The sequence below is a fragment of the Tinamus guttatus genome, unplaced genomic scaffold (assembly GCF_059628265.1).
Source record: "Tinamus guttatus ecotype Peru unplaced genomic scaffold, ASM5962826v1 Tinamus_guttatus_pri_ptg000389l, whole genome shotgun sequence".
Classification (NCBI taxonomy): Eukaryota; Metazoa; Chordata; class Aves; order Tinamiformes; family Tinamidae; genus Tinamus; species Tinamus guttatus.
In genome coordinates this window covers 4,375,718-4,401,895 of record NW_028288923.1, presented here as the reverse complement: position 1 = coordinate 4,401,895, position 26,178 = coordinate 4,375,718, and the positions used below count along the sequence as shown (strand labels likewise).

General features: G+C 37.1%; 2 protein-coding genes across 2 annotated transcripts in view; one reads left to right on the top strand and one right to left on the bottom strand.

Moving 5' to 3' along the window:
• Positions 1-9,831, bottom strand: part of LONP2 (lon peptidase 2, peroxisomal) — a 32,619-nt gene extending 22,788 nt beyond the window's left edge. Inside the window, exons 1-7 of the mRNA XM_010226220.2 lie at positions 9,595-9,831; positions 9,036-9,273; positions 8,666-8,797; positions 7,059-7,181; positions 6,148-6,311; positions 5,493-5,587; positions 3,563-3,821 (exon numbers count right to left, since the gene is read on the bottom strand). Coding sequence (XP_010224522.2) covers positions 3,563-3,821; positions 5,493-5,587; positions 6,148-6,311; positions 7,059-7,181; positions 8,666-8,797; positions 9,036-9,273; positions 9,595-9,827 — 1,244 coding nt within the window. The 5' untranslated portion in view covers positions 9,828-9,831. The remainder of the gene's footprint in view (positions 1-3,562; positions 3,822-5,492; positions 5,588-6,147; positions 6,312-7,058; positions 7,182-8,665; positions 8,798-9,035; positions 9,274-9,594) is intronic.
• An 11,280-nt stretch (positions 9,832-21,111) lies between these two features.
• LOC104578665 (ATP-binding cassette sub-family C member 12-like) overlaps positions 21,112-26,178 on the top strand; it is a 28,306-nt gene continuing 23,239 nt past the window's right edge. The window contains exons 1-4 of the mRNA XM_088530822.1: positions 21,112-21,281; positions 21,857-22,012; positions 23,185-23,332; positions 25,703-25,936. Of these exons, the coding sequence (XP_088386948.1) occupies positions 21,172-21,281; positions 21,857-22,012; positions 23,185-23,332; positions 25,703-25,936 (648 nt within the window). The 5' untranslated portion in view covers positions 21,112-21,171. The remainder of the gene's footprint in view (positions 21,282-21,856; positions 22,013-23,184; positions 23,333-25,702; positions 25,937-26,178) is intronic.

The following is a 26,178-nucleotide window of genomic DNA, read 5'->3' as shown; positions in this document are numbered from 1 at the left end:
AAATACAAATGACTAAATTTTATAATAAATACCTAGATATTAATATAGTCTTCTGATTTATAATAATATAAATCTGTGATACATCTTCATTTAGAGATGGATCAGGATCACTTTAAATACAATATTAATTAAAGATCCAAAATTTTCAAGGCATGTCACAAATACTAGTACAAATGTTACTTGCAGAATTATGAACAAAAATAGCATAGTGTTTTACTTCAAACATATACAGATAGCTCATTTCTACTCTAAGTGGTTATTAAGGAGCACATCTCAACCTAAGTCATCCATAAGACAGACCCTGCACATATGTGCATTAAAAAATATTAAAATTACATGCAGATATGAGCATTATCTTTCTGGACATTAATCTCTGCCTTCTAACTTTCAAAATTGAACAGTGCTATTTGTGAACAGTAGCCACTGACTGCCAGGATATTATTTTCCTCAATTAGACAGTTAAAATGAGGAAAAGCTAATTCCTTCAATTGCAATGGTTTTCAAACTGTATTTGGCAAACTTGCCAGGAACTAGGAAGACTTAACAAAATCAATGCCATCAAAAAAACACACTGACTCGAGTGCTTTAAAAGCCTATCTTTGCTTTGTACTCGTATAACAAAACCATCCCTTGCAAGTGAAACTGTTTTGAGGCTTGTTTCTTCTAGCATTGTGCTACAGTAGCACCAAGCCTGCCCTATGAATTCCTGCTAGTGCAGCACTACTGGTTGGGAATCACACCTTTTCATATTTGGATGCACCCGAAAATACCTTCAGCATAGACCAAAACTGGAGAAGACTAATCAGACTTCTAAAGGTTGAACAGTGATGTAATACAAGAGTATTCCACACAGAAGGCAGTATGAGTAAAAACCAAAAATCGACAAGCCTCATGGTGATCTCACTAGCACCACTATAAATAAAGAGAGCAACTACATTCTCCTTTTTAAAAATAGAAAATGACATACATGCAAGAGAAAAGATCACACAGTTCCTGTATAAGACAATATATTGGCACTGAGGAGATCTTAAAAACGGGGAGCTTCTCAGAAAAAAAGATCAATAAGCCCTTCAGGGTGCTTTGTTTTTCTTTATAACCATCAAATGCAAAGCAGCAAAGTTTTACAGATGGTACAGATGAGTGGTAAACATTAACAACAGCTGGAGGATGTCTGATAAAACACTTCTGTTTTTGTACTGAGGTGACAACTTTATTTTGGGAATAGAACAGTGGTTGCTAGTCTTCACCCAGTGAAGAAAGGAAACACGTGAACTCCAGCTGCAGACACATGATCCACAAAACCTGGGCACTTCCAGACTGCCCTGGTTACACATCACAGCACACGGGGCAGCACACTTGCTGAAACACCATCCCGCTTGGCGCCGACTTGCTGAAACACCACTCCACTCGGTGCTGCAAGCCACTGTATTGCTTTCTGTACCTACCTTTCACCTACAGGAGTAGTAAGTGACCAAACACAGTAAACACTATTATAGTGTTAGTCCTTGCTTTCAACTGAAACTCAGTCAGTTTCTTCTTAAATGTTTCAATACATTAGGGCTCTACCAACATGCCATTGTTATTTCTGCAACATTAATGGAACTTACTTTCACTTCAGCCTAATGGAGAGCTTCTTACTTACTTTCTCTTAAGAGAAAAAGAATGGCTCCTAAACACATAATGTCAGAAAATAACCCTATTTACAGTGTAACTCAGAGAACAGCAACCTATGTATCCAAAACCTTCCCACCACTTCTACAATTTCTTTCCGTGACTGCCAGAGGAAGCACAATATGGATTCACTTGAGATTAACTTGGAAAATCTACTCATTCAAAACGACATTACAGAGAGGTCTACAGAAAAACTGTACTTCCAAACTTCATTAGATCCTGTTTTGAAGACAGAGCAAAAAAGAAAAAAAAATAGAGCAGATTTTAAAAATTGTTAAACTCTTGGTTCTAATTTTACATACACAAAACCTGCAAAAGCAATCAGCTACAAAGGGATGAATAACTTCTCCTCCTCTTAACTGCTATAAAGTTTGGTTCAGGTATTAGGCTGTACAGTTCCTTGTCTCCTGAAGAGTTATCACATGAAACTCTTAATTATATTAATATCACGTGAAACATCTTAAATATAGTAATAGATGGTATATTTCGTGATGAAAAACATATTCCAAGAACATCTACAGTCAGTTAATTGTAAGCTTTTTGTTTCACTTTCACACAACTCTAGCTGTCTGGATTAAAACTAAGATAGACAAAAAATAAAATACGGAAAACAGTAAGGAATTGGTGGCAACTCCATGGAAGCTGCTGACAGCCTTCCTTCCATTTATAACATCTCTTTCACAGACATGGTGTCCCTATCAGGAAGGCTGAAGTCCAATTCCTCCCTGGAAAACTCACTTGATATCTTAAGTGCTGTAATGCTTAGTATTCAACAGCCTCTTGTGGTTTCAGTTTGAATAGCAACATGTTGAATCTCCTTTTAAGTAGTGTTAAGGATCCAAACCACAAGTAATTTGAAACATCAGAATTCTTATATATTAAGCAGTTAACAGTGGTTAATGGCTAACAGTGGCTAGCAATACAGTTTAGTTTCTGAATAGTTTCTGAATTACAAGCATAACACATACTGAACAAAGAGGACAGAATTTTCCTTAGTGTTCCAATAGTGCTTAAGAAAGAGGGGCAAAAAGAGCAGACATTAAAAGTTTATAAAACACAGTGATCACAGCATTAAACAGGGGCATTAAAAAAAAAAAAAAAAAACTACAAATTTCTATTATTCCCCCATTTAAGCCTGGGTAGCTGCTGGGTATATTGACATAACCTACCCTAAGAAAATACCTTCAGAAGTTCCTTTCAAGCTACAAATTAAAGTATCAAGCTGTCTCTGGAAAACAAGTTCCTGGAAATCCGCCACAGAAAAATCCACATGCCAATCAATACATATTGCTCATTCTTTCAAGCATGCCTAAGAAAAAGTTTACCACTCAACTCTGAATTTTCAAGTAGCCGTTAAGTACATAATCACCGTTTCCTTGCTTTTTCCTATCTCAGATGTTCTAGTAAGTGATCAATAGCATGTTTATGTCTACATATCCCTAGATCGCCTGAAGTTTACACATAGCTTGAGCACCACACAATATAGCAAGTCTCCTGCATTTCTTCTGGTCACAGTTGTCAGCGTTTGCCCCTCTAATATGTTGAGCATGCAATTAGCTTACACATTTGGAAGTCCTTGAAAAAGAGTTAAATTGCATAATCTGGAATTGAAGCAAGAAACTACGCTGCACACTGATGAAAACAGCCATAGACGCTGCACAGATAACTAGACATCAAAGGAAAAAAAACAATAGCTTTAATTTCAAGAATTTACTAGCTTCTGCAAGGGGAAATTTAGCTCAATAACATGACTTCAAATAACAAGATGCTCTTACCGATTCTTAGAGTACTACCAAGTTAATTATCCCAAACCTCCCACACTAACTGTAGGAAATATAAAAGGTGATTACTAGAACTGAAAATTACAAGTAGGAGAGAAGGAAATAGTTACCTGTGGCCTCGAATATCAGACTGATCACAGACCCCTCCTAAAGCAATTCTGTGGAATTCTCGACCCAAAGTCTTGGCAATAGATCTTCCAACACTAGTTTTACCAACTCCCGGGGGACCCACAAAACAAAGAATAGGTCCCTTGAGGTTGTTTTTAAGCTGCCTGACAGCTAAGTACTCCAAAACTCTCTTCTTCAGCTTCTCCATGGCATAATGATCATTATCCAAAAGAATTCGAGCTGCACGAATTTCAAGGCGATCTATCAAACATTGACAACAGAAGAAATAAAAGAACATTTATCTTTAAGACATAAACAATTTGCTCTGCAGTATAAAGGATACCAACATATTCTCAAGCATATTGAACAATAAGAAATTCATTTTTTAAATGAATCACTGAATAAAAATATCATCTATGTTCCCAACTTTCTGGCCTCTAGTCTGTATTTTTACTTACTGTACCTAAGAAGTCCAAAGCACCGCATCTACACATGCAAACAGAAACTTTCCAATTTTGCTTAAAGTAATAATCCTCCAACCATCTGTGACATGGTAAAACTCTGCAAGCTGAAAGACCAACTTCATGAATGAAGCATTCCACAAATACGCTACAGTTTTAGCCATAAAAGTCAACAAACTCTTTACTCGTTTTGTGGTTCTTTGAATATACTAGCCCCTGTAGGCTGATCCTTTTACAACTTAATGCTTAACAAAAATATCTTCAAGAATATTTGTAAACATCCATGTCCCTATTTCAAAAAGGCCAAAATTCATCACCACGTGTACTAAAAGAAGGCAAAAATTATTTTTTCCAGGTATGCTATAGTAAATTACTTTTAAAAATCAGTTTGTTACAAATGCTATTCAAAACTCTCACTGTTCAATTCAAAACCCTCACTCTTCAACAATTGTTAACAGTAATTACAAATCCTTTTCCCCCAGCAGAACACCTTGTATAAAGACATTTGGCTTAATTGATCTTTTCCTGTTGGTCAGTTTGAAAAAGTTTGATTTTCTGTCGCTTTCTTACTTTCCATTTTTATGTTCTGTTGTCGTATTAATAGTATCAGTCTAAAAACATTTTTCTATTGTATCTGAAGTCATTACTACTAAAAATAACTACAATGACTTTTTCCTACTACTGTTCCTTAGCAAACCTGATTAATGTCCAATGTACCAGGATCTTCATCACGAAGACAAATGATGCAGAAGCGTACCGCTTTTTTTAACATAGAGATAACACTTAGCTTGATGCCTTTTTTCATTATTTTTAAGAGAAACACTGCCTAAATTTATAGCACCCCTCCCCAACAGCTTGCACTAATTATTCTACATTCTGTATTTCCAAATGCATGTCATAAATGTAATTTCTGAATACTGTGATCCAAACAGACCGTAAAATAAAGTGTCATCTCAGTGAGTACCATGAACTTTGAACTTGCTTGCAGTTGAGACATGAAAAACAAAAGCAAGTCCAAACAGATACCAGAGTACTGCCAGTGTGGAGACTAACAAAAGCAAAATGCAAATATTATTCCTGTTTTCTAGCTCTTCTTCAGTGAGAAAAATCTACAGAAAGAAATCTATCATTTTAAAAAGGTAATTTGTTTAATACTGCTTTGCTATATAGCCGAAAACATGTATATATGCACACAATACTAGCACAGATTGTAGTGATTACACAGAAAAATGAAAGTGTTGATACTCTTACAGATTTTTTCAATTCACATTTTTACATGTACAACTGACTCAACTATCCAGTACAGATCTTATTTTAAACCTGGCAGACCCTACGACCTTGGTAATGTATTGATGACAATTTTATTGTCAGACTAGGAAACAAAAATTTGAGAGAGGTGTAAGTAAGTGTTTTTATGGTAGCTTCTTCTATTAAAATGTCTGTGCAAGAGACAGCCAACAACTTAAATCACCTTTGGTACTCTTGTTCCATGGCAATTCCACCATCAGTTCCAAGTAATTTCTGGTCAAAGCATATTCTGGCATTGACTGAGGCATTTTCTTTAACCTAGAAACACAAGCACAAAATATTTTCTGCATAACCTAACATAACTGCAACACAAGATCCCATCTCTACTACAAGACGGATATTTAAAGTAAATCAAGCTGACACAAAGGATTATCTCCCTAGACGCACAGTTATCTATGCACTTTCACTGAATAAGAAACATTACATCGTGAGTACACTCATCTCCCTTATCAGGAAAAAAAATGGAGAAAAAAAAGGAAGACTCAAGAGATCTCTGTAACAGAAATATCTGCATTGGTTTATATATTTATCGCTAACAACTAAGCTGTTTGCCCTTTTTTTGAAGACCTTCCTTCATAATATAGAGACACAGAGCCCATAGTCTAATGTTATATTAACTTCTAAATCTTGGAAGCCTCTTTGAAGCTTTCAACACGTCACAGATGTCAAGTGATGAAATTTGTACAGAAAAAGTATCACTCTACTCAAATTTATACATTATTTTCCAGGCAAAAATCAAGCAAAATGCAGTAACAAGGAAAAAATGTAACGCATTTTTCTCAAAATATAGAAGAAACCACCACTGGAAAATTTCCTACCTCTTTATTTCCTTAAGACAAACTTTAAGAGCTTGTTCTGACATACTGGATGATCTAATCTTTTTTTCCAGCATGACAACATCGTCATGATCTCCTTCTTCATCCTCATCTTCTGTAGCATTTGGAATGTGATTGATTCTTCTAGTAGGGCGAATAGCTACGACCTGTAACACAGAAAACCAAGCCACAGAATAGCGCCAGTTTCTTTTTTGTTTGTTTTTTAAAATAAGATGTACACTTGACTTTGGACAGAAACCATGAGAAAAACATGCAAGGTGCTCCTTTGCAGAAAAAGTCAGATAAAAAGATTATAATCTAAAACTTTATAAACAAAATTAAGAATTATTCACAGTACTTTAAAAGGCTTGAAACTGGAGTCTATCATATTAAACAGGGTAAACAAAATATTTTAAAGAGTAACTTTTCTTTTTTTAATTCTTGATTATTTCTTTAGTAAACATGCAACATGAGGCTAGGCTGCTAGAGTTTAACAGACTACACATTTCACAATACACATTTTTTTAGGTGTTATTTCAAAAGCTGTCATATGCTTGCAGCACCATTAGTAAAAGGTACATCTTTCACTTCTGTATTCTGCACAGGCCAAAATCCAGTCTGCACACAGAGTGCAGCTAAAGTAGGAAATGATTCATTAAAAGCATATGAGCTTTTATCCCCCCCCCCCCCCAAAAAAAAAGATTAATAAGTGTAATGCCTATACAGTTTAGATATGTGAATCATCAAAGTTGTTGACTAGGTGTTCTCTCCAGCTCCAGATAGACTATGAAACCTTAAGACTGCAGATTAGACCTTTACACAGACTAAAATCACGCACATTTATTGGTCTGTTTAAAAACACGCCTTTATACTGGTTTAGAATATTTAAGAATCCCACATTTAAAGGACCGTACCCTTTTATCATCATCCTGTTTGGGCTTTCTTGTTTTCTGAAGCAGCTTCAGGCCTTCAATTTGTCTAACAAGCAACGGTATAGTCATCTTGAACCGTTCTTCCAGCCTAACAGCATCTAAAATCTAAGAGTAAGTTGTTATGAGTAGCCAGCATTTTCAGGCTAATAGCTCATCAGTTTTGGAAAGGCAGAGAGTTCTGTTACTACATTTTGACAAGAGCTATAGAATAGATGGTTTGCAAAAAAAGTGGCACACAGAAAAAAACCTCAAGTTACGATACTACTTCAGAATTTGTACACCTGTTGCCAAATCAAACCAAAAATTGCACAACTGCAATCTACCAAGTAAACAGGGAAAATAATTGATAAACAAGAAAACAAAAACTTTTGAAGTGATATGAGAGCACAGGTTCTCATCAATTGTATGTTGACAGTCTCCTATCAGCAAACAAAAACACAGTATGTTACATTTACTCCAGAAAAATCATTTAATGAATCGCAAGATTTTTCCCTCGTCCAGGGAGATTATGCAAAACTTAAAGATTAGATACTCTTGATTTGTAAGCCTGAATATACTTTGAAAAGTAGCAGGAAATTTGGATTTCAACACTACAAACTACCCCAAAAGTATGGGGCATCAGTCACTATTTTATTCCCCTATTTAATTCCCCTCATAATAACTATTATGAGTTATTAAACCTCAGAGAAGAGAGAGAAGAGGTAGTTGTACTTTATTCCACTTTCATGGTTAACGATACTGAAACATGGAAATGGGTAGAATCCGTCTGCCTGTATTTCCACAGTTTCCATTGGCTGCTCTCTTCTTCATCACTTCACACTGGACATGCTAAGTTTGCTTTTTAGATGATTTTTAGGTGAATGATGTACCTTTTTCCAGAATGAGATTCACCTCCAAAACACACCTTCACTTAGAATTACCGCATTCATTTCTATTTGGTGTATTTTGAAAGAACTTAAGTTATATTTTCAAATTGAGTGTGGAGCATGGGCAGCAGCAACAACAAAAAAAACCCACTAAAACTTCCAAGCACAGTAAATGAATATAGAAATCAGACAAGTAAGCAGCAAACCACAAACATAATCTTACCATATAACCTTATTCTGACATAAGATGTATATAAAACTACAGTGCCGTTATGTTAAAAAAGAAAAAATAAAACAAACTATTTTTAAAAAGGTTTTTTTAAGATGAAAATATAAGTGATTTGGGAGCTGATTCACGAGCTTATCCAAGTATTCTTGAATAAGCAAGAGATCATTATAACTTGAAGGAAGATTTATCAATTTCTTCACCACAGAAAAAGGAAATCAGTATGATATTTTTATTACGTTATAAAATAAAGAGATTCTAACACTAACTAGACTCATTTTACTAAAATGTGAACTCTTCTACTTACAGATAAATATCTATGATTTTCAAACAATAGGATGAAAGCTTTTTAAAAGAACCCATACTTACATGTAACACAAGCAAAGCATTAGCGCTGTACGATCTCAAATATAAAAAAACTCTAAATTATCGAAGAACTGATTTAACTGTAAATAGCAAACATTTTATTCCTCTTACAAAGTTCAAGAACATAATACCTGAAGCTTCTCTTGGTTAGATGTACGAATGATAGAAGTCAGTATATCTGGCAAAGCTTCTCTAGGCAGATTGTCCAAAAGACGTCTCAGTTTTGCAACGGCAGGAACAGACATGTCTAGCATCTCAACCAGCTGTGGGGAACACAGACTGAAAGATAGTCACTGTTGTTGATGTTTCCTTTAAAATTATTTAAACAAGCATTCGAAAGAGAAAGAATTGCACCTTTCAATATAAAACTGTCTAGGTAATTTACTAAAGAGTTACTGAAATGGAAAATCTGAAATGGAAAAAAATCCACACAAATCTGCCCAAAGCAAACATATGGACACAAAGGAAACAAAACACATGCGTAAGAATTAAATAATTCACCTGCACTGCATACTTGTAGAACTGTTCTGACAACTCTTCGAGTTCTTCCTCTGATTTATTATGCTGATTAGTGAACTGCTCCAGTCGATCCAACTGCTCGACCTCGGCCACGGGATAGGGCTTCTCCTTGAGCAGCTGCAGTATCTGGAAGCGGCACAGGCCGGTGACCAGCAGTGTGTAGTGTGGTTTGGGCCAGTTGCTGCCCACCACCTGAACGGCCAAGGCAGCGGTGCCGATCCTAGAAACAAGTCAAATCCGTGTGTGCGACCTTTAATGGCGGATCTTGTGTTCCCCTTAACAAGGAGCAACAGAGCTACAGATTGCAATGACTTCCTTCAACATTTAAATCCCTACGAATAAAAGCAGTCACATTCTGCAATACATCTTGACAAATATCGACCATAAAACGTCAAAAATAACGAGCAGACTGTTGAAAAAAGCAAAATAACATCACCAGACACCTATTTGGCAAGCGCAATTTGGATTAGTAACCGACTTCGCTGCGGATTAGCCGTTTAACCGAACGGGCTGCCCGCGGGGCGGGGGCGGCCGGGCGCACCTGTGCAGCGAGGGCAGCTCCTCGGAATCCGACGTCGGGTCGCTCGTGTTGGGGATGACGCCGATGATGGTGCTGCGCAGCGAGGTGCCCTTGAGCAGGCGGCTGCGCACCAGCTGCATGTTGCGCGGCGAGTCCACGCTGGTGCGCATGGTGGAGCCCGGCAGCAGGACGCCCTCGTGGGTGAGCAGCAGCGGCAGCCGGCTCGGGATCTGGATGGCGCTGCCCGACGCCATGACCGCCCGCGCCGCGCCGCGACTCGACGTGCAGCTCCGTGCCGCGCCGTCGCCCTGCGCGCCCGCGCTCCGCCCCGTACGGGCCGCCAGCGGGGACACGCCGCGCCGCGCCGCTCCGCGCGGAGCCTGCGCCGCCCGCGGGCGCCAGGGGGCAGGCAGCGCCTGGGCTTCCCCAGGGAAGGGGAGAAAGGAAGGCCCTTCTTAGGGGTTGTTTATGTGTCTAGTTATTTAGTAATTGCCTTTTTTTAACGAGTAAATGAAGGTACTGTGAATACAAACTCTGACACATGAGAGTTTGTAACAAAATTGTTTAAATAATTTAAACCCTGTTCCTTTTTAAATTTATTTATACATTTTTTATGCATTTTCCTTAGATCCTTAAGCAAAAGACACCTCTGTGCCTGTGCTCACAGCTTTTCAAGACCCTTTTTTTTATGTATGTATTTTTCCCAAGCATATAGTATCTTCAGCTCTGCAAAGTGCCCTGGGCGGCCCCAGTCCCTGGGCTGAGCAGGGTCCAAGTCCACCACCATCCCGGGCACTGGGGAAGATGGAGGCACCACCGCTGCCCTTCCCCACTTGGCAGCAGAGGGGAAAAGGTGCAAGATCAGCGTTGCAACACACAGCAAATGTTGCAAAAGGGCAGCTGGTGGCCCAGCCGCGTGGAGCGCAGAGCAAAGGTGATCCTGCACAGAGGTGAGGGCTCACGTGCAACAAGGAGCTGAAGAGCAAGCTTGCCACGCATGGCGCAGCCACCACAAACTTGCTTGCTCATGCAGTTTATTAATGCCTTCACAGTCCTTTGGCCTACTTTGAAATGCCATGGTAACAGGGTATGTGGAAATACTAAAAATACATTTAAATGCAAGAAAATTATTACCACTGAGAAATGTATCTTCTTTCCAAAGCAGCCACCTCAGATACCTCCAGAAGAATCTGGAATTTACTGTACCATTCAACATGACATTTATAAAATATTAACACAAAAGGCCATGTTACACAAGACTACAGGAAATATTTTTTGAACTTTCTGGAGCTAAATGTAATTATCTGCTAAAAACACGAACAACACTCTAAATGTTTAAGCTTCTATAATTATATTAGTTTGGCATATAAACACAAGCCAAACTGAAAGGTTAAACATTTGCTAATCATACTTATTAATTTTTGCAGGTTTTTCACCACAAAGTCTCATCATGCTTATTCTCCAGGCTACAATTTTCCCTCTCCATTGGAGACAACTATCCCTGTGGTCATTAGAGGCGGTTTCTTATCTCATTCTGGAGCTGTACCAAAAAATCTCAGCAAGTGCCCTTCAAATGCCTTTCAGTTTCTCCTGAATGACTCCAGCAATATCTTTTATTATGCATATGCTACTGCCTTTCTGAACCTCTTTCTTGGCTAGCTGACCATCCCTCGATTCGTGGAGAAACCACTGAGTCAGGAAGGTGTTAGGAGAAGTCTGCCCCTTGATTTGAAGGATTTCTGCTAAGAAGGGACAACCACCTCCTGATCTGAGCTCCCCTGAATCTCACCAGCAACTTCTGTTGTGAGTCCACACTACCTGAGCTGCAATGTATTTCCCACAGAGACATTCAGCCTTAGTTTAAGGATTTACCATAACAGAGAAGCTACCACCTCTACAGCAAAGCTTTTCAATAGTTGTTAAAATTTGTACTCTACTTGTAATATCAGAGTCTGGCTTTTGTGGGATCTTTATCCAAAAAAGACATGAGAAAATACCTTCCATGATCGAGTCACCACTTAACTGCCATGGATTGAGCTTCTCTGTCCTCTCCCTACTAGACATGATTACATCATCCTTAAACATATGGATAGACTGTAACTAGCATTTTTTATTTCCCTTACATGATATATCTAGCTCATTCCATGCAGTGTTCCAAATGATAGGGCTTACAGTGATTTTTGCGCTGAAGAGCAAGACATAATAAATAAAAATTTTACTCTCACATTTCTTGCTGTAAATTTTCACAAGCACCAGACTGACTTTTAAATAAATGAAGACATTTTTGCTTATATTAATACTGTCGCTTGAAACTGCACAGAGGAACTGTCTAAATTAACCTAAGTTGACCTAACCTTTAAACTAATTGCACAAAGAAATTACTGTAGCATTACTCTATATAAAAGCATTTGCCTCAAGAATTATGCCCAATGGAAAAAAAAAAAAACTTTTAATAGAGTAAGTGCTTGAAGTACTTTTACATCATATTTTCATTATTTTTACTATAAATATTTTTCAGTATTTTGAAATAAATATAAGATACTCTACGTGCAAATTCCAAAATGAAAAGTCAGAACTGAAATAGTAGTATCAAAATTCAGCTTTTTTTCTCCAGGATCCTTCAAGTTGTTAAAGAGATAAAGATTCCAGAGATAATCTGAAAAATGAATGCAGCATAATTTCTGATGATATGTGCCCTTATGCCACAAGATGCAAGACTATTGCACGTGTTCTACCTGTTCATCCCTGTTCCTCCTAATGCCCCGGCATTCCCCATGGTGCAGCGCTCCTAGCTTATTCCCATAGCTCCTGTGCCCTCTTGGCAAGTGCTCCTGGCTGGTGCCAGGGAGCCTAGCAAGCAGCAGTCAGAGAGAGCTGCAGGCAACGGGAGCTGTGAGCACAGTAAGCTGCCAGAAGGCAAGGTCCATTGCCTGCACACAAGCTGACCTGCATAAAATGCATCTCATTCGATTATTTCCCTCAATCCCTTCGCACGAGTGATTCCTACCATCCTGGCATGCAACATCAGCCCCTCATGACTGGGAAGTTTATGTAAAGCAATTTCGAAGGATATTGGGATATAACTGAACTGCATTTAAAAGTTCCTTTGTTTTAATATCATGTAGTTCTACTCACAGTAAGGTTGCAGTGGAAATTAAGAAGTTTTTAAATGTAAACTTTACATTAAATATCTTCAGTTATTCTTTCTTCATAGAAAAGTCTCTGGTTTTGCACATCAGCTCAATTAAAAGCTGCCAGTTGGTTATACAGGCACACAGAACTCATGCCAGGAATTGTTGGCAGCACACTCCTGAGCATAGTAACAAGTGTGAGACCTTGCAGAAATTTCTGAAGCTGTGTGTGGCATTCTTTTATGGTAATGGTAAATTGTATTTTAGGAGAAACTGCTAACACACTTCACAAGAACAACTGGGCTTAAATTTCATCTTGTATTCAGAAGTGAGAGAGCTCCATAAAATGGGGGAAAAGGAAATAGAAAGAAATTCTAGCAACTTGGAGCTAAAAGAAGGTGGAACTTCTTGCCTATCATGCCTACCCACAAATGGTTTTCAAAGCAGATGCATACCACAAAAGTTACAGTGATTCAGAGTTGCTTCTGAAAGACAAGTAATATCCATGGGAAATTAAAGAAATGGAATCAGTAGAGCTGATCAGCACAATTAACACACTGATGACAATTCAGTTGTAGAGAACTGAAAAAGAATTTCTCATTTGAACTTAACTTAGTTTTGTTGAACGTAACGTCCTACTGCTTGGAGTATGATTTTTTTGTGTGTGTCGGTTAATCTGCATGCTGCTAGATCAGCCTTTTAAAGTGAACTGCTAGTGACAGAGAAAAATGTGTTTCTTTAGTATAATTTAATTGAATGAAAAAGTTGAAGAAGCACATGGAAAATAACAGTTATTAGCCTGGCTTAATGGAAGTAAATCATTTTCAACTCAACCATATGCTTGGTCCATGTTTTAACAAAGCAACACTTATAAGGAGCTGCAAATTACCTTTTAATATCCCTTCCATCAGACAAAAATTTTCCCTCTCTGTAGTTCAAATCAGTTTTTATCTTTGCAGCATAAAAATTAAGCTTTCTCTGCCTCTGGCTCCCTGCAGCTGGGCTGGTATCTCTTTAACAGGAGGGAAAAGAACCCTAATGCCAGAAGGTTCCTTCCAAGTTGAAAGCGGCAGTTGAGGCTGTTAAAGAGCAGAACAGCGCAAACCACAGCACAAAGGCAGGAAGAAGGGAGAGAGGCAGGTGATAGGGAAGTAAGCACAGGGAGAAACGGGCTAGGATGTGCAAACTGAGTAAATATTAAGACAATGACAAAGTGACAATATTAAAGGAGAAAGAACACGAAGGAAACAGGTAAATGCCTTGATTTGAATCTCTAACAGACTATCAAACTCTGCTGCCATTTTCTGAGCATCTGCTGTCACTGTCTCGCACTGGAATTCTGAAACTCAGGGATTGTATATACCTGTATAAAAACTTACATATTATGTTCTAAAAAATCTCATTTAACTGATTAACATTAATCTAGAAAAAAAAACTGACTTTTTTATATTAAAAAAATATGTACAACTGCTAATTTTGATGATACCAAAAAGTGAGGAAAGGACTGTGATTAAAGCTGGAAGCAAGAGTAGGAAGAAACTACTAAAACTCCATTTCTCTTATCCAGTGATACAAGATTCCCACTGGTTGTGGGATAGGCTCCTAGAGATCCTGTAAACCTTGTAAGGTCATGTTCCTTTTAAAGAATATAAGACAAAAATGAGATGATAATTATATTATTTATAACATTATTCTCATCTAGCTAATTATAAGCACAAAGTACTGCTTTAAAAAATTGGGCTTATCTACATGATAGAGGATATTTTCTTTTCCTTCATAGGAAGCTGGGAAGTAATGCACAACTCTACGCTAGACAGACATCCTGCTTTGGCTCGTCATGGCAGCAGCACAGCCTAATTTGGCCTCATAAGCTTATCCTTCCATGTTGAAAACCTTCCAGTTTACGATCTAAGCATGCTTTCAAATTCACATTATACACAACACACGCAATGTTTTTGTTGCTATTCTTTGCATACATTCAATGTTATTAAGTTAACTGAGCACAATATCATTAGTGTTGCATCCACACTTACGCAATGTTTGGTCTTTAAAATAGAATTGCTCTGTGACGGACAACTAGTATAGTAGTTCTTTAATTGGAAACCTTATTTCAGTGTAAAATCTCATGCAACTTTGATTCTTATTGCTCCCTAAGCTTCACCTGACATATTTTTGTTCAGATAATACTAGTCCATTTATTGCTCAGACTTCTTTTCCCTGAATCACTTGTTTGCAGCGTGCTGCAGGTCGACCACCACCCCTGCCAGGCCGTTTCACTATGCTTGCAGGCAGTTAGTTATGTTCAGTGCTTCTGGTGTTTTACCTTGGACATGCGATTCCCTTTTCTCTGACTTTGTACCGTTGCTCTTTCTTTTCCTGTATTTGCTTGCCCTGATTTTACACTATAAGGTACTTTCTATCTATCCGTTCACACAGGAACTCTGAATAGCCTACCTGGTCCACATGTGGTCACTCTTCTATGTTGTCCACCTGTCTCTGCAGGTCCAGCAATTCCAGAACGTTTCCTTTTGAACCTGCAGGATGATTCCCTACATGATACATGACCTACTCTTGCTTTCAGTTATTCAGCCAACTTATATCTACATTATTCATTTTTTTCCAGAGGCAAAAACCTTCAAAAAGAAAGCTGGATAGAAGCAGTTATGCTGTTTCTGAATTAGTCAAATAATCCCTTTCACACTAGTCATTCTTTATCATTGCCATCCACACACAGCCAACTAACAGAATGTGTGGCCATATAAACATGCAGCTCTGCTACTGGTTTTGATTATGATACAAATGGAATGGAATCATTAACCAAAATGTTATTCATAATTCCATGCTTTAAAAAATATGCTGCAGAATATTACAAATATTGTTCCAGCTGCATTGATTTAAAGCCACTAAGTAATCACGAATGGGTGTTCCCTGAGGATGTTTCAGGAAATTATATACTAGAACCAATTTCCTCTCTAATAACGTTTTTCTAAATTCAGGTCAGGTAGCCACTGACCTCATTGTGTGAAACCCTGAAATCTCTAGAGCAGAAAAATACTCTGTGCATATGGCAACCACATTACTATTTTATGCAGATTTATCTAATATATATAAATTAAGTTTTATAACATTGTTCTTCATATAAATGATGTTACAAGTTACAGAGAATCTGTGTTTTTATATTTTTATCCAGTTGGCCCTTTTGTTAGAATATTACGACAGTGAACATACAGAACCTGGCAGATGTAGCTACATTATCCTTAGTAATTATCTCTTTAAGCTAATTTCAGTATGTACAAACTTTTCTTCACTATCGTAAAAATGTTCATCAGTGTTAAAAAATTCCTAGGAGTCATGTCAAAAGCTTCTGTAGAAGAAAAAAAAATGTACCCTGAGATTATAATGTATACATTACTGTTTTTGTGTGTGCATGTGTGCGCTTTACACACATGTAACTGACCTTGTCACTGTGATATAAATGAATTTCATGATCTGTGCTAGAGCTTCAGGATGAAACATAAAGGATACAGCATGCTCACCAAAACCGTGTTGACCAAAAGGATCTTCCACGTAGTTAGCCGCTTCTCTCAGAACATTCTAGACGGCAAGTCACCCAAACAGGAACCGTTCAACCACTCATTTGGGGATTATTTCATTGGGATGTGAAGAAAAATACAATCCTGAAACAGTGGCAAAGGGAGTTATATGCTGATAGAAGCAAAAGCAAACATAATTTATTGAAATTTGAATCCACTTTTTTCTCCCTCCATTTCTCTCCTTTTATGCCCTCTTTACCAGAGATACAAACACAATCTTCTGTACCGATGTACCTAGCTGTTTTCGGAAAACAGTAACGTCAGTTCTTTTTAACGTAAGATATTTTCTCCTAAATTATGAAAGTACGGTATGGGAGAAGAAAGAAGCTGGTTCTTTCAATGTTTATTTATATGCTATTTAGGAAGGAGGAGACCAATTTTTGCATTAACAGAGAATGCAGATTTTGTATTAGAGAAAGCCCATTAGTTTCAGTTCTGGCATGCAAGCATAAATGAAAGCAGCTTTTTTGTCCTTATCCATTAATTAAATCTAGAGAATATTAAATTGCTCTGCACTTGCACATTTTGTAGTAATCTGCAAGCGGAGCTCATAGAAGCAGCCCAGTGAGCAGAGCAGCCTCCTGGAGTGCTCTGCTTCCTCTGCAGCTCTATTCAAGCTAATCGGCTGGCTACACTGACGACCAGAGGCTGCGGCTAAAGGACACGTTTAATAATGGACTTCGACTTTTCTTCCTTTTAATGGAGACACTCATTAAGATCTCTTTTCACCATTTTTTCCTTACAAAATGTATGCAAATGGTATCCTTGATTTTTAAAATCCATCAGTAGGTTTGAAATTACAGCACTGTCATATAGAAGCTGATGGACAGGCCAATATCCTCCCTCACTCCCCCTCTGCCTCAGTAGCAGTATTTACAAAATGGTTACTTATGATGTGCCTGTAGCCAGGGAATACTGGAATGTGTCTCTACACATATACACACATACACAAACAAACTCTCACGGAAATACAGCCTTATGTTCCAAAGGCTCACAAAAGTTAAGAAAAATATATTATTTACAAAGGCAAGCTCCACAAAAAATGATTCTACTGCTATTTAATTTTTTTAATCTTTCGCCCACTTCAAAACAAAGCAGAAAAAAGATTATTTTTGTTCCCTAGCAGAAGCATAATGTGCATAAAATTAACCTTTGTATTTACTCACAGTATCTATACTACATTAATAAGTGTTTAGCCTACACAGTCCAGCTTTATCTAGTTTTAGTATCAATCCAAATGCTCAACACCAGGTGGCGCATGGATTATTTACGAGATGATCCTTCATTCTGATTTAGTGCTATACTAGTTTTTAAATCATTTACAGTACAATTGTTGAAAAGTATCTTGACATGTTTAAAAAGAATAATTATTTTACTCCACAATGGCTACATAAAGAAAGAAGAAGAGAAGAAATAGCAAACTCCTTTTTCAGGGAAGATGGGGATATAAGAAATTAAGCAACATAAAATATAACTGGCATAAAAAAGCAGCTACATCACAAAAGCACCATTTTAAAATGAATGCAAACTTATTAGCCTGGATTCTTTCAGCCTTTATTTTGTTAAGTCAGCTGAACATTTTAAAAAAGTAGTTGTAGTCCCCACAATTTCAAGTTAATTATAAAATTTCAGGTAATAACATCTTCATATGGGAACAAAAATGTAGCCAGAAATAAAGGCTAATAAAACCACATTCCCTGATGAACACTGACATAGAAAGAAATCAGGTTTCCTCCCTTCATTTTAAGGTATGCTTTATTCAGCATATTCAGCTTTATTGTAAAACATTGTATTCATCCTTTTGAAAGTCTCAGGCCTGGCGCACCAGAAAAGAGCTCACATTTATTTGCTCCACATTCAATACTGAGCCTACTGTGTCAAGTGCTTTGTTCGGATTTGCTTGTGGTGTCTAACCTGTTTCATGAAAAATGTAAGTGGCTTCACATACACTGGGCTCCTAGGTTTCAGGTACATTTTATCACTTTAGAGGGAGAGAAAAATATAGCAGGTAGACTTTAATGTCACAGATTATGGACAACCTATTCCAGTGTTTGATCACTCACAGTAAAATGATCAATTATTTTTACTATTGATGTTTTATTTTAAATTCATGTTAAGACATGCTACAAGTTCAGCTTTAGGGAAGAGTTAGTAGGATAATAGAGTGTCAAAATGCTGGCAAATGCACTGACCGTTCAAGATGAGCTGACAAGCCTTCAGGAGTTTTCAGCAGAAAGCAGAGGAAGCAGGTAGCTCCTTCAAACAACACTGACTAGAGCTGTAGGATCAGACTGAGTAAAAACCTAAGACCCAACAGGCAGAGCAAATGCCAGATGGTCACCAAACCTGGCTTCTCCACTGCAAGAATTCCAACAGTAGAAAGCATTAAAGCAGGAAAAACAGTATAGAAAGGACATAATACTTTTCTTCAGTGATGTTTAAGCATAATATTTAGCATCCCTTTCTTACATTTTAAATTACTGAAAGACCATGTACAAGGCTAGCAACTCTGGAACTCAGCAGCATAAATGTCTTAACTTGATTCAGTGCACATTTCTGGTTTTGTACTATCATCACCTGAAAATCTACTGCTAGAATTTGACCAGTGGTTTCAATATAGTTCTGCAAATCCATTTGAAAGAGTAAGAATGATGTGATTTGAACGTGAACATGGCAGTCTGAAAGACCTAACTGGCTGCTGGACCATTAGCATAACAATTATAAATGGTACAGCATTAAATACGAGACAATTTCTCAGTATCTGGCCTCACAGCCACCAATACTAGATCTCTTTTAATTAATATTTAATCTTTTAATTATAATTTAATATTTGAATTAATATTTAATTTAACACTATTAATATTTATGAAGACTGGAAGAGCTGTATTGTGTCTTGATCAAATATGTAGGCGACAAAATTCCATAAGAGGAAAAAGACAGAGCACTCAATACAGCGAAATTACAATGGCAGAAAAACACAGGGAACTCAGTAGAAAACAGAGGCATTTCTAGGGTATTTGCCAACACAGGTACGTAAATATAAAAATGCACACACATACATCATATGTATACATTCACATACATATATTCACATACACTTCATCTGTTAAAAGACAACACTGGGACAAGCTAATTCACTTTGAAAACTTTGGAGTAGAAAGTCTTGCAAAGAAATCTAGAAAAATAAATGAGATAGCCTAACACTAAAAAAAAAAAAAAAAAAGGGGATTGGGGGCTTATTTTTAAAGTCCTAGTAGTATTTTTAAAGTCCTGGTAGGTTATTTTTAAAGTCCTAGTAGTCTTAGTATGGTTGGTTTGTCTGACCCAATTAAAGTTTACAAAATCAGACCTTGAGAATTTTGGGTATCATCTGGATAGAATAACATCCAAATAGATCATAGAGACTGGAAAGAAGACTATTCTAACTGAATGGTTAGCCAAAAATGGTAGAACATTTTTTTAAGCCCTGAAAATGCAGAATAACAAAGCATAAGAATTAACAAAACACAGAAAAAACAAAAGACAGAACTAAAGGTCCTAAATTTAAGCAACTATATCCTCGGATACAGGAAGTACATGGCAAGCTCTCAGAAAACAAAAAACTATGATGCAAATGAGTACTATACTATAGTTCAGTAGCACTCCTCAGAGTACTGAAGATCAAAAGGCAAAATGAAAGCACACACTTTGTATTCCTTTCCATGCTCTTATAATTTTGATCACTTTGACACTGTGGTAATGGCACTATTTAAGTAGGGAAATTACATAAAACAGATGCTGATTGTAAGCCTTTTGCAGCCATAGTACAGACCTGTTGCACCCACAAGAATATAGCAGAACAAGCAAGATATAATCAATATTTGCCTATCTTAGATATAGCCATAAGAACACTGAAATAGCCTGAAATCAGCAAGGGTATATAAGCATTTTGCAAAACTGTAACATTAATAATAGGAGAAACCAAGCGGTATTTTGTAACACCGATAAGTGTATATACATATACATACAAGGATATATTCAAAGGGGTGAACAGACTTGTGGTACACCTGTGCAAATGAGGTAGAAGAAATCATCTGCGGGCAGAAAATTTGGATGAAGGATGTAGAGCATGCAGGAAAGATGTCTTGATGTCAGGAAAGAAAAAACAAAACATATGTTTCTGTAGAACAAAAGTAATCCTGCAATCCTGCATGTAAGAAGGATGACTGGGAAAACCCAGAAGTTGAGGCTGCCCCAAAAAGATGAACTATGCCAGAAGCAGATGGGCGTTCCCCCTTTTCCTTTGAGGATAGTATTAAGAGCGTAAAACACTAAGGAGAGAGGAAAGATGGCTACTTCAGTTCCAGCCTTCCTTGCTGAAGAGCCCTCCAAGTCTCATCACCTTTATTTCTGTGACTCTGACCATCAAGTACCACACCATCAGTGCTAACTATATGGTATGGGCTCCGGGCGGCACACTCACAGCTAGTTCACAAGATGGTTAAGGATCATGTCTTTGACTGTGCATTGGTATTGACTGACAGGGATTAAGAACAAACCACTGCCAATGTTCAGTGTTGCTAAGCACCAATCCTGTAAAGTGTTTTTTTAAAGTTTGAAACAGGCCTGATTTTATCAGTCCTCAGAATACTCCCTTCACTGCAATTTCTAATTCCCCAGTACATACATAAATACACAGCTTTATAAATACACATACATCTGTTCAGTTGGAGCATTTTCCATCCTACATTGCCATGACTTGGAAACTACTTGGGATATTGCCACCAGGTTTAAATAGTTCCTTAAAATTGTTAAAGCTAATTATGTTCTTTTAACTTTTTCCCCAAAGGAAAATCTGAATAAGCAACTCTTTCTGGAAACTGAACGTTGGTACAATGACTACTCCGGCACCACACCAGGCAGACGGGCAAGTAAACAGAAGATCCGCTCTTCAGAAATATGAACCCAGTTTAAAAACAATGATTCCTATACGCATCAAAGCAAAGTAAGTCACATCTGTTTGTAACTGAAAAATAAAAGGCAAAAAAACCCATGCAAATAGTTAAAATTTCATTAATATGTTATTATGAAATATTGTGTCTTACTCACTTTATTTTGTTTGTTAACTGGGTCAATATGTGGCCAGGATAATTTTTAGCCCTGGTCTGAGCTGAGTTTAAGTGACAGACTATGACATTTCAGCATTGTCAAAAGGTAACATGAACATATGCCCTGCATGCCTTGGAGCAGTATGTGAGAAGGATACCGCTTATGTGCAGCAAAGTTGTCCTCAAGAAAGAAAACATTTCCTGGCTCAGAAGCAGAGCGTGCCGCACGCTCTGGAAAGAAATGGCTGAGGTCTTAGCCCAGGACTGAGACTTTACCATATTACTGATTAGTAAGTGATGTTATTCAGAGCTAGCATTCTCCTAAAAAATGCAGGGCAATCCCTCCCTGTAAGCATCAAAAGATCTTTAAATGCTTCAGAATAATTTTTTACAGTTAGTATTTGGAATGTCAGTCTGACAGCCATAAAACAGACTTTGTGAGTACCACAATAATACCTTTATTTTCCCCTAGGTCATCTGTTAATCCAATGGATGATGCAGGGCTGTTCTCATCAGTTACGTATTCCTGGCTTACACCCTTAATGATGAAAGGATATAGACACAGCATCACTGCGGATAGCTTACCACCATTATCTTATTATGACAGCGCAGACCCAAATGCTAAAAGGTAGCACTATTTCTATTCTACTGACTTACTACTCTAAGATTTCTATTTATGTGTCCTTACAGAGTTAGTCATGATCAGAAACACATAGAAAGAACACGAAATATAATATATTAGCTGCTCTTAGCTGCAAAATAATCTGTGCTACTTCCACGGTTTTACTTTGTTCATAATACTCATGGAAAGAAATCCATAGTATAAGCAGCAGAAATTAAAATAAAAGAACAGGTAGGAATTGCATATAAGATGCAAAACAAAAACAATCAATCAAAAAAAAAAAAAAACAGGGGAACAAACCTAAAAAAGCTTTGCTGCATCCCTTTCTATTATGCAATGCAGGCTGTAGTTCCTAGGCATAAAATGAAAAAGGCAGCAAAGAATCACTTTCAAAAATCAACCATTTGCCCCTTCAGCCAAATTACTGTGGGAACCTAATCAAAAACCAACCAAAGCTGCAAAAGGCTTTTATGTAAGTTCAGTCAGGCCCCAATGCTCTGACCCTGACTGGCTAAAACTAAAGAATACAGTTAACTATCTTAATAACCACCATATTACATGTAATCATACTACTTATATAATTATATATTTGTATGTTCATAGACCATGGGATGTAGTCAGACTGCTCAGAATTTTACAACTTAGAGCCCACAGCACTGCCGAGTTTTCTAAAAGGACCAGTGAGTTTTACATGTGATATTAACAACTCCATGAAACTGCAGTTCCCAGTGCTGAAAATTGATATTCATTCCAGCTTAATATTAGCATTCTGTGAATTCACCCCAGGGGTTAAAAAAGACAACGATTTCATCTTGTTCCACTGTGGTCTACATTTAGCTGAATAATTAAGACTGTCTGTCCTCATGAAACAAATTCTCAATTAATCTTTCATTTTAATAATTTCCTAGAGGAGTCATTTGGCATAATGAATTCTTTTCATGAGATGCTGCTCTCTAGAAATGTTCCCTGTATATTACTTCTAAAGATGTCTTTAAATGAACAGATTGACAGACTAAGAAAATGAATTCTATTACCTAAGCAGTTTCCTACACAAGTGCCTTATGCATTTTTGGGAATGGAAGAAATGCCATTAAGCTTCTCAGTTTTACACTGGCAAATTTTATTTATTTATTTATTTATTTATTTATTTATTTATTTATTTATTTATTTATTTACAGATTTCGACGCCTTTGGGAAGCAGAGCTTGCAAGAGTTGGGCCTGAAAAAGCTTCCTTGGGCAAAGTAGCATGGAAATTTCAAAGAACAAGACTTTTGCTGGATATCATAGTAAATTTAATTAGCATTATATTTGCTGCTTTAGGACCTGTAAGTTGTATTTCATATTTATGACCAATATTACAAATAGGTTTCTTTTTTACATATTTATGGCAGTTAAATATTTTTAGAATATACTTATAAGTAATATATTTGACATATTTTAAATGTCACCATGTTTTCTAAAGGTAAACTGTATTGTCTGGAATGCATATTAAAAGGAAATGTATTATTCGGTCTTTTTTGTGTCGAAAAATATTACCCCGAACTACAACTCAAAGTTTGCTTATGCAACAGTTAAAGGAACAAACACAGGAGACAAAGCTGTGATGAACGTTTGCAAAGTCGGCAAATGTTGTCCTAAAATGTCGCAGTGTCTGTAAATTTTTCTTTAATGTTTTGCCTTATTTTTTTCCTCAGATGCATCTTACCATTAGTATGTTTTCTAATTTAAAGATTTGAACTTCAAAATGTACCAAAGCATGGCTGCTATTCCTGTACTGTCCCTGCGCTCTTTTTTTGCCTATAATTCGCTTAATTGAAAGTTGGCAACAGAGCAGGTCTTGTTGCTGCAATGGAGTAATCATATTACAGTCAAATTAATTATACTTTGGAATAAAATAATAAAAAATATGGATGATTTTTGTTCTGCTAAAGAAATTTTCAAAAAATTTAAAAAAATCCAAAAATTTTTCAAAAAAATTAAAAAGACTATCTGTCTCACCTTTAGTGCATCTAAAGAGAGAATCCAGCAATTACCTTGAGCAAAGTGAATCTATTTCTTTGCATTTTTCATGAAGCAATGTCTACTGAGATCATCATTCTTATGTCGTAATATGGAAGCCATGAGTGAAAAGTAGTGTCTTACAGCAAATCTAAGAAGATTTCTAACACCACAGAACTTGAGTTTCTAAATGCTCAGATTCAAGAATTTCATACTATTACTCCAGGAGTTGGGATCAGGGGTGAAGACTTCTAGTAAAGTCACTCTGCACTGATTTATTTTTTCCAGTTCCAAAATCTTTTAGGTTTTATCCTGCAGTTAACTTTCTCTGGTAACTTTCACTCAAGAGCGACTGGACTTGGCACCAGTGTACGACCAGCTATTAACCAGTCAGAATATATGCAATACTACATTCTACAAGGAAAGCAGAACACATGCATGGAGCACAGCTTAGCTGCCTGGTATCATCAGTCAGTGCCTTTGATTAACAAGCAAGGAAACACAACGCCAAGGCACACCTTTTCTGCGACACAAATAACTTGAGTGATTCCATTTCCCAGAGTTTAGTAACTGCAATTCTTCCTGGTTTTTATATGGACCTATTCCTCCCCACAATGTCTGGGAGAATCTAAATAAAAATGCCTTTCCAAGAAGTAAATGTCCTTCTCATGCTGAAGTGAATGGTGTTCAATTCTTGACTAAAACAGCTAAGGAAGAATTCGCCTAGGAGCAACCCAAAAGATTGCCACTTCTGAGGTCTAGCTGAAGGCAATGCTCAGACACAGCATCAGGCCTACATCTGCAGTAACCTGGCCTTAACATACCATTCTTAGTATCACACTCCATTACACAAAAGACTCTAGGAAATATTCATGTTTTTCAATTACATTTAACATCACAGACTATTGAATTCTAGAGAATAGTTGAAGACAGAGTAGAGTCCTCATATAGTGATTACTCATTGTAACAGTTCATGTATCTACCCATACATACGCTCAGTGTGGAATGGAAAGTTCTTCCCCAAACTGAGGATAAAAGGAAAATACTCAGAAGAAACATTTCAAAGACAGCAGTCTGGGACGTGTAAATGCATTTTACTGAATTCAATGAGTATGACTCACAATCAGCTGCTGGCCGGCACTACAGCTCCCTAGCCTTGTGATGCGAGAGCCATTAATTTTATGCTGCAAAGTACAGAACAGAGACTAGGTGATCCTTAAAACAGCAGTGAGCCAAGACAACATATAAGCACTCCCAGAAATTATATCTCAAGGCTGTTCCTAAAGTGAACTTCTACAGGTACATTAAGACAAAACACACACTGGCAATAATCCATTTTCAGGATTTTTTTCTCCATAAAAACATAAGTTGCAGCCATCTAGTGAGGTTAGGACCAAGTCCACTGAAGCTGGTAAGAATAACTTCTCTCAGTTATACAGATAAGAGATGACTTTGATCAATGAGATCTTAATTACAGCATTTCTGAACTGCTGAAAAATTGACTTTCTAAATAGAACTATACACTATAAATGTTTTGACATTCTTCCTCTCTAATTTCAATAGTATGTTTAGTGTCATGATAAAGCAGTACGCCTCCTGATTTCATAGTGGTAAACTTTGCAAAGACTACAAAATAGGAAAATATCATTTACATGAATACAACATACAATTTAAAATATTCTGACATTACTTTGCAGACTGTGATCATTCATAAAATTCTACAGCACAGTGCAAGCACCTCAAAAAACTTTGCTAAGGGAGTTGGACTCTGCATGGCACTCTTTCTTGCTGAATTTTTAAAAATAATATTTTGGGCACTGGCATGGGCCATAAACTACCGAACAGCCATACGACTAAAAAATGCTATTTCTACTGTAATATTTGAACATCTACTGGAATTTAAGTCTTTGACACAGGCTTCCGTTGGTGAGGTAAGTCCTCATAAACAAACGCTATTGTTCACCTTTCCAGTTATTTTTAAACTTCTGTGAAATGCTGAGAAGATATGCCATATTCACTTTAATCTTTTCCTAACAAAAAGTAAACATGTAAGTTGATCCTGAAAATCATGGGGCTACAAAACTACTATCAATTTTAAAAATCTAAATATTTTTTCCATAAATGAAGCATGTTGCATATATCTCTCTAATGTATCTCTTAATGTATCTCTCTA